The 9,431-nt window shown below is 38.1% G+C and overlaps 1 protein-coding gene across 1 annotated transcript; it reads right to left on the bottom strand.

Annotated features, from left to right (window-relative positions):
- Window positions 1-4,977: 4,977 nt before the first annotated feature.
- LOC117942305 lies at window positions 4,978-8,658 on the bottom strand. Its single transcript, XM_034867710.1, has 7 exons — window positions 8,412-8,658; window positions 7,046-7,712; window positions 6,373-6,418; window positions 6,191-6,282; window positions 5,981-6,091; window positions 5,324-5,600; window positions 4,978-5,034 (listed from the first exon to the last, which is right to left on the bottom strand). Exons 2-7 carry the CDS (start codon window positions 7,234-7,236, stop codon window positions 4,978-4,980), a joined length of 774 nt encoding a protein of 257 aa, XP_034723601.1. The 5' UTR covers window positions 7,237-7,712; window positions 8,412-8,658.
- Window positions 8,659-9,431: the final 773 nt, after the last annotated feature.

Here is a 9,431-nt window from a genome sequence, read left to right as displayed (position 1 = left end):
AGGAATGCAAGGCGGTCCTTCTTCTCTGATATTATCTCTAAAAACAATAATAATTCACGCGCTTTGTTTGCTACTGTCAATAGATTAACAAACCCTCCAGTAGGGGTGATCCGAGTATCCGGCTGAAACGAGTATCCAGTACGGATAAAGCACTTTTGCCGAGTACAAGTATTTTACGAGTAATATGAGTCAATATCCGGGCTCGGATTGTATGGAGCTATAACGGTGACAGTAACCTGAGGTATTGAAAACAAAATTTGGCATTGAATCTACAAATATTGGCACTGAATAATGTTCAACTGAAGAAAAAAAAATCTCAAAATCCGATTATTTCATTTTATTTTTATATTTTTATGCATCATGATATGTTTTTCAAATCCAATCTTTACAAAGTTTCTTGATTTCTGTTTTTTTTTCAATTAAAGTGATTTTACGCTGTCATGATTTTTACAATGTCACTGTTTTCAGCTTCAACTTTCTGTCACTGTTTCTGCGCGGGGGGGCGGGGCTTGAGGGGAGGGACAAAAAGGGCGCGATTTACTGATCATTTGGCGCGCCTAGGGCGCGCCACTTCATCTGGAAAAACGGCCTTGAGTCCGTCATCCTCACAGATGCCTGGAATAACTGTATGGCTGTATATGTGCGATGGCTTCGACAAATTCATCTGGAGCTGCCAAATCTCAAGTAAGTCTCTATACTTCTGCAGTTAGTTTGTTGTTGTTTTTTTCCAATATAAGCAGGCAGGTTTAATGTTAACTTTTAATGGACGTGGTGCTGTGTTGGCAGATGTTAGCGCGAACACAAGCTAGCGTTAACAATGGCTAATAGCGCATGCCGGATAACATTTGCTAAAATGTGGATAATAGTAACGTTAGCTAATTTCTCCCGCCTGGATTAATCTCAATATGTCCTCTATAATCTAGTATTTCTTCATATTCTGTCTTCTAGGAGTTTGAGGCCAGTGTAATTGTTGCTGCACAAGGCCTCATAACCGTGCTAACACAAAATATTCAGCAGCATCGGCCCCCAGTACAGCAGAATTCATTGCAGTCACAAGAGCAGCAGAATCCGCAAACAAAACAAACACTTCAGGAAGAGATGACTAGGTTTTGAACTATATTGACAATATAGTGATATTGGACTTATTCAATGGTGAGTTGTATTTCATAATGTTAACAATCTCTCACATGCAGGTCTTTTCCTGGCTTCTTTTCCAAAAGGAAAGGCAAAAACCGCTTCTCTCCGTTACAAACCACTCCAGGGAAGCCTAAAGTCTCCAACGTTAACGTTAAGCCATTCAGCATATATGTATATTTGGTTAACAAAGGCTGTACCAGCACTCCTTCTGCTGTGGAAGAGTTGGAGTTAAGCCAAGCAGGGTTGGGGAAGAGGTCCCTCACCTTGACAGATGATATGAGCCACACAGTGGTAGTGTGACCACTTTTTATTTATTTCAATACATTTTTATTATAGACTTTACAGTCCAATGTATACTGTTATCAATGTCAAGTTATTTTGAAAACACTTAACTATACTAATGTATTTGTTGAAGTTGCATGATACTGTTTTCAAGCTTTCCCTTTTATGTGGTTGTTTTCTTAGATAAACAAACTTCTCATTGAAGAATATCCCAAGATGCAGGGGGTGGAAGGGTGGCTGTTCTACAAGGCTTCAGGTGTATTACACATACATTACTTGGTTTCTTTGGAAAGTGCAGCGTTTTCAAAATGTTAACCAACATTGAAACTCTTTCTCTCACTGGCTGTATGCAGGTGGCCACGGTAGAAGGAAACTGGCTGCAGTTCCTCCTGATGTAGATGGTTATACAGGAACACTAATTCGCAATGTTTCGGGTGCTGGGAAGACCATTTTGTATGTTGTTCCACTACAGCAGGACCTTGATCTCACGCCATTGCCATATGATGCACCTGAATTTCAAAAAATGCCAAAGACTGCATGTCAAGTGTGCAAAGAAAGCATGCCTCTGCATATTCTAGCATTGCACATTGAGGGTTGTATAGGGTCTCTGCATTAGATGATGAGGTAAATGGATATGCAAGATTGTTTTACACATTTGTACACAGAATATTCATACAATGCTATTATAATATTTTGCCCTTGGCAACCATATTACAACACATGTCCTAGTATCTGCAGTACTGAAGACTAAAAACTACTACTATTGCTATTTCTTTAATTGGCCAAATTTGTTCTTGCAAAATCCGAATTAAACCTGCACTGTGTTAGTTCAATACATCTTCAATTGCTTTGATTTTCTTTTTGAGGAGAGTTTAGATTGAACACCCCTTTTATTGGTCCTTTTTATCTATTTTATCACAATATTATACTTTAATATTGATTATTTGTCCCTACATCTGTTTATGGATACAACTGTGCTACTTTTAGGACTGGCGAAGTGAGGTCCAGGTTCTTTCTGTCACAAATTCATCACTTGAGCACCCTAAGAAAGAGTCCAGAGATGCACAGGTGATAATGATTAACTTTAATCTGTTTATAATTCTACACTTAAGATATCAAGATATTTGTGCTTTAATTTGAAAGTTTACAACTGTTCACAGGATAGAATCGAATGCCCTATATTTTGTGGTTGCTTTCCATCAGATGACATTGCTCTGCATGCCAGCTTGTGTGGTGAAAGGTTTGCTGTTCTGTCATGTTAAATGTGCACATATTAACATGTTCATTTTATTTCACAAATGTTTGATCTTTCATTAACATTTTTTGGGTTGTAATTTTCCTGTCCAGAGTTACCTCTGGACAGATAGAAATTCTAAATGCTAAAGAGTACATATGATTGCAGATGTGTTTGGTTTAAATGGATAATTATCGATATAATTTTCTGGAAAATGTGGTGTTTTAATATTGATCATTCTCAGTCCACAGGATACTCCTGACTACAATTCCAAAGAGGCTTCATTCAGTGGCAAAGACAAAAGAAGGGCTCCCCTGTCAACAAGCTCAATGTAACTTTCATTGGAGAAGCAGGAATTGACACTGGTGCATTAAGCAAAGAATTTTTGACAGGTAACGTACTGACTCTTTAGAAGTACAGGTTCAGTTACATTTTGTTATTTCCTTAATTGTGTTGTCTTCATTTGTTATATAAGAAATTATGAATGGCATCGAGAGGCGACTGTTCGAGGGCAATGGCAAGAAGGGAAAAAGTCCTCTCTACTCCATGAGTGACATAGAAAATGGTTTCTACAGGTTTGCATTGTTTCATACTAGTCCTCCTTCTAGAGTTTATACATGCAAGTGTGAAAAGGTGGTAGTAAAAGGTAGTTTTTATTTTTAAATTATCTTTAGGCAGATGCTGATTATATAATGAGCATTCTAGTGCCTGAGCTGAGTGAGAGGGGAAGTCCAAGGCATCTAAGAGAAAATGCCATCATTAACTTATTCCAGGACTTTCTGCAAGACCTCGAAATCACAGGTTTGATTTATTTTTTCTTACAGCAAGTTTTCAGCACAATTTGCCATGCAGACAGTTGTTAACTTGAAAAATAATTTGACGTTTTCTTCTACTTTCATTAAGTGTACATTACAAAAAATGCAGTAAGTGCAGGCTGATTTGGGCCGCGTTTTGCATTTGTAAATATGGTGTAAATGGTTTTGTTTTTCCCAATCATGCAGGTCAGGATGAAGACCAGGGTGTTTGTGAGCCTTTGACCCGAGAAGCATAACAAGGTCTGAATGAAGAATGTCTGGAACAGCAAAACTCAAGCCTGTTGGTCTTAACAGTGATGCAGTGGTTGACTGGACAAAGGCAAAAAACCCTTCTTCCCTCAGAAAGGGCAGATTTTAGAATAAATGTAAGATTCGAACACCACTGCAAAGAACAAATGCCTGGTCACCAGATTTGCTACCCACTTGTGAGTGCCTGCACAAATACAATAACTCTTCCTGTTGCACATATGAATACATACAGCGAGTTCAGAGATATAATGACGGTAGCAATCAGAATGAGTAGAGGTTTCGGCCGAGTTTAGAAGCCATGTTTTCATGACCACCCATGTTTTATTAGCCAAAGTAAGGCAGTATTGTTTTTAAGGCATTTTAAGAGATGCCTTTAATTGCAAGATGTTTGAAAAAAAAAAAAAAAAGTTCAGTGAAAAATTCACCATTTAGTATGAATATTGAATGTAAAACACTTGCATGGGAAACTAGTGCTGATTCCGCAGTAGCATGTTGTTTTTTTTGCCCTGAAAAATTGCAAAATGTGTATTTTAGGACCATTGTTAACAGAATACACTAAAAAAATAAGTAAACAACTTTAAGGATAAAACTGCAATGTGATGATCTGTTTCTGTTCCTCAGATTAAAATTACGAGAAATTTTCCATCATCCACAGATGTAGTACTACTTTCATGTTATTCAAGTGAAATACAGTTTCTGTGGAATTTGGAGTTCTTTACAAGTATATTTAATTTAAATTGTCCTCAATATTGACTTGATAACATATCTGATTGATATTGACAGTTGTCAAATAGACCTCCAATTTGATTTGGGGTCTCTTTCTTTATGAATATTACCTACATAAGTTGATGTGCATAGGCCTCAAAAGTCAAGTTCTTACTTTGCTACATTTATTTATTATTCGTGCAAAACTAACACAGTCTACACAGCAGCGCACATGAACATATATGGTATTTATATAGAAAACCTTTTTTATATACAAACACAGAGAGAGAGAGAGAGCGAGCACATTTCCAGGTCAGATGAGGTTACGTACAAAGCAATAAAAATAAAGTGAAAAACTCTACCTTTACAATAGTAAAACTGCATTCTTACTGTTTTTCAGAAAGTAATGGAAACACCACATTAATTAGTATTAAGAAATGATGCAGACATCCAATGTGATGAAGAAAAGTTGCTGCATCATGGTGGAAAGAGGCAGGATCAGTCACACTATTCTGTTACTGTTATGTACCTTCATTTTGTGTTATTCTGCCATGTTTATGCATGACGAATCACATAGTCAAGTGCAACCTTGTAAAGATCTCTGCCATTGTCCTGGGAGGTAATCAAAGGGTTAATGACTGTTCCCAGATCTGCCATAGCCTGTGACCCCAGAGGGCACTGGATTGGTGGTAGAATTACTTCACTGGCAGACTCTTCTGTCACTCCGTCATGGTTCCAGTCCAAAAAAAGATCTTGTATTTGCTGTAATTGACAAGTTATTTCATAAGACTGCAGATGCTTCACAAATCAATTAAAGTCAAATGGTTAGGTTTGCATTTCATTTATATAAACATGAACCAAAAAAAATAAATGGTTGAATTGACATTTTTTTTGGCTGTACCTCTAAGTTCTGTGGAGCAGGCACAGGGTTCTGGAGAAGTCTTATTGTCCAAAGTTGATTGGGAGTCAGGTTTTGTTCTGTTCGCATGGCATGGTTGTCCCACCCTTCTTTGAAAGTGTCAAGGTCCCTCTGGAGACGTGGTACAAATACGTAGTGGGCACAAAATAAATGCAGACTGTTGGAGGGATCTAGCAGGCAATCCTCTTCAAGACTGTGAAGTAGTTCGTAATATACACATGTTATCGCCATCCACACATCACGCCACAAGCACTCCACCCTATAAGATAAATACAAAAATTAAGTGCACATTTTGTGCACAATCTGTATATATTTTATATTACAGAAATAAATACACAAATCAGACATTTTGATGGTTTTGAAATAGCAACCTCTAAAACTTCTGCCACCAACAGTTAACAGCAAGTGCTGATTATCCCATTGTATCTGAATAGTTTCTAGACAAGATGCTGCTGTTGACATTTTTTTAAAAACAATTCTGTAAAGCTGATCACATTCACATACATAGTTTGAGTATAAGTTGTAAGATATCTAAATAAACAGGAAATTGGGAAAATACTGTACTGTGATTGTGACTTGTGATTTGGGGTACCGAACCTTATACCAACAAACAAAAGTAACCCTTGCGGTGTTATTCACCTTTGATTATGCACACTTTTTCCAGATATGTAGCTTGCTCTGCCACAGCCACGAACAGTGAACATGCAGTGAGCGATGCCAACGTTTTCTACCCCTTGGTCTCCTCTAACTCTAAATTATAACATAAGAAACACAGACAAAGCTTAATGTTTTTAGCAAATGCATCTTGATGACAAAGGAAAATACTGGATTCTCTTGCCATCCCATTACCTTAATGGAAAGCCAAATTTTTCAACAGAGCTCATGAAGAAGCCAAGTGCAGTTGATGCCTTGTTGTTATTAGAAGCACCCAGGTACATGATCTACAGCATAGAAACAAAATACTTTAGTAAATATACATTATGGAATATGGTAGGTCCAGTTACAATGAGTTTGTTCCACCCAATGTTTACCTTTCGTGAATAACCATCGATCCCGGCAAAGATGACAATGCCATATCTGAAAGAAAAAAATAAATAAGAGTTTTTTATTTTCCTACCAGGTACTTGCCAGACTATTCAAAGATAACTGTTGTTGATATTATTCAAGATGACCATGTGACTAGAATAGCACAGAAAAGGAGTGGTGAAGTGACGACTACTGCTGGACATGAACAGTAGCTTTAAAATAAATAAAACCTACAATAATTCAGTGACAGGAGAAGTGTTACTCAAACAATGGCTTTTGAATGTATATGAATCATAGTCAGAAGATGTAACCAGCAACTTTCATACAAATGCAACAATATACAAGAAAATTGATGTAAAATAATTGTGATCGTGAAGTTAAACATTTTCACAATTAGTGACAATATAAATAGATGCTTAACTATGGGGTATGTGATATAAAAAAAACAATTTCATCATTAGTTCATATATTTCACAATTGTCAACTAGGATTGTGCAACACAAAAAAAAAACTTGCAACAAAAAAACAAAAACAAAAAAAACACTGCCTTAGTATTTGAGACAATGTTCTTCAGATAGTCATAGTTACAAATTATTCGTAAGCTCAGACAGAAGAAGCCAGGAAAAGACTTATTTATTTATATGGCTCACCCATATTCTACAGAGAGCTGTACTGTACCTGATAAGTTTGTGGTTTGTGTCCACGTTGACCAGTGAGTGGGGACCCTTGACAGAATATATTCTTCTAGCGACACAGCCCAAGCCTGTGAATCTCTCAAAGATCCCTGCAGAATCCACCCTGTGCATGGACGCTGAAACCTGCTCCCATCTTACACGGTGTCCCATAGCTTGCAGTTTGCCCTTCATCATTCTGTAGCCAGCATCCTCAATTTAACTGAACGCACAAGGCTGTCCAGCTCCTCATTTGTCAGGTTGCTGTATGATCCCTTAACTGACAGTCCCTCTTCTCGCATCCGCCGAAACACAGTCCTTTGGCAGACACCCAGTAACTTAGCTATGCAAGGGATGGACAGCTGCATATCAATGAGGTTTTGCAGATGTTCTTTCGATACAACAAATTTTGGCTGTCCCCTATTACCCGCCACAACCTCTACATAGGAAGAAGCTAAAGGTATTTGCTGCTCCTCTTGCAAGCAAAGAATTCTCAAAACATCAGACAAGGCACGAACAACATCTTGTGGCAGTTCTATTACAAAAGAGTGCACAAGTCCCATTTCATGGCTTAAAACAAAATGTAAATAGTCCAAATCCACTGGCTGACGTTGCAGAACTTCCTGAAGCCTTCTTAACATTCTTTCCATGAACTGCCTCCCGATCGAAGGCACCTGTAATTATACAGAATATACACACTGAAATGGGATGAGACATGTAAGTAATAGTTATGCCTTCATCCAGAAATACCATAAAAATACTTATTTTTGTTTACAAAAAAATACATTGATGTATTGCAATAAGGGATGTCCAACTAACCCAATTAACACTATCAGTTAAAAATGTACTGGATTGAGATACATGTTTATAATGTTAACTGTTGTGTTCTAAGGTTGTCTGTTTAAGAAAAGTCAGTGTACGCGTTATGCCTGTCGAGTGAATGTGTATTTGCCAGAGTGCCAGTGTTAGTCAACCGGAAAATCAGTCCACAGAAATACTGGTACCTTTGGAATAAAGTCATGGGGGCAAACGCAGTCACTTTCTCTAACATTTTCCTGCATGAAGATCTGGTCTATTATGTGGTCATACACAGCGCGGCAGGTGTAGTCAGGTGCAGCGTACACTCATCTGTTCTAAGTTTAATATTAATATTTACATTGATTCATAACAGTTAAAAAGCGTCTGTTAGGAACGTTTTTTTAAATGGACACCCCTGACAGCAATGTATGGAACAGTGCTAACGTTATACGACTAACTAGCTAGCGAGCTAATGTCTGATTGATTGAATAGCCCGGAGCAGCCAACGCGGCCTCTATTTTTATTTAAAGATTAACATAAAAGTTCCACAATATTAGAAAGGCAAATTTGATCACCGTTATCTGTTGGAGCCGCGAGTCTGCCATTTCTATCCAGTTCAGCAAGACCTCCTTTGGCTTGATGTAGCTAATGTTCGTGTTTGAGCTGTACTGGGGGCCGGTGCTGCTGAATATTTTGCGTTAGCACGGTTAGTAGGCCTTGTGCAGCAGCAATTACACTGGCCTCAAACTCCTAGAAGACAGAATATGAAGAAATACTAGATTATAGAGGACATATTGAGATTAATCCAGGCGGGAGAAATTAGCTAACGTTACTAGTATCCACAATTTAGCCAATGTTAGCTGGCATGCACTATTAGCCATCGTTAACGCTAGCTTGTGTTCGCGCTAACATCTGCCAACACAGCACCACGTCCATTAAAAGTTAACATTAAACCTGCCTGCTTATATTGGAAAAAAACAACAACAAACTAACTGCAGAAGTATAGAGACTTACTTGAGATTTGGCAGCTCCAGATGAATTTGTCGAAGCCATCGCACATATACGGCCATACAGTTATTCCAGGCATCTGTGAGGATGACGAACTCAAGGCCGTTTTTCCAGATGAAGTGGCGCGCACTAGGCGAGCACATTCACTCTCACGAGTATGCAAATGATCAGTAAATCGCGCCCTTTTGTCCCTCCCCTCAAGCCACGCCCCCCCCCCCCCACGCCAAAACAGTGACAGAAAGTTGAAGCTGAAAACAGTGACATTGTAAAAATCCTGACAGCGTAAAATCACTTTAATTGAAAAAAAAAACAGAAATCAAGAAACTTTGTAAAGATTGGAATTGAAAAACATATCATGATGCATAAAAATATCAAAATAAAATGAAATAATCGGATTTTGAGATTTTTTTTTCTTCAGTTGAACATTATTCAGTGCCAATACTTGTAGATTCAATGCCAAATTTTGTTTTCAATACCTCAGGTTACTGTTTCACCGTTATAGCTCCATAGGATTGAATACAACTCCTCAACTGGCCGCGCAGCGTTCTGTGATAATCACAGCGCCCCCCCGCCTACAAACACGCTCG

Source organism: Etheostoma cragini, chromosome 3, assembly GCF_013103735.1.
Source record: "Etheostoma cragini isolate CJK2018 chromosome 3, CSU_Ecrag_1.0, whole genome shotgun sequence".
In the NCBI taxonomy this organism is placed as follows: Eukaryota; Metazoa; Chordata; class Actinopteri; order Perciformes; family Percidae; genus Etheostoma; species Etheostoma cragini.
Note: the sequence above shows the minus strand (reverse complement) of the source record. Positions and strands in the feature narration are given on the sequence as shown.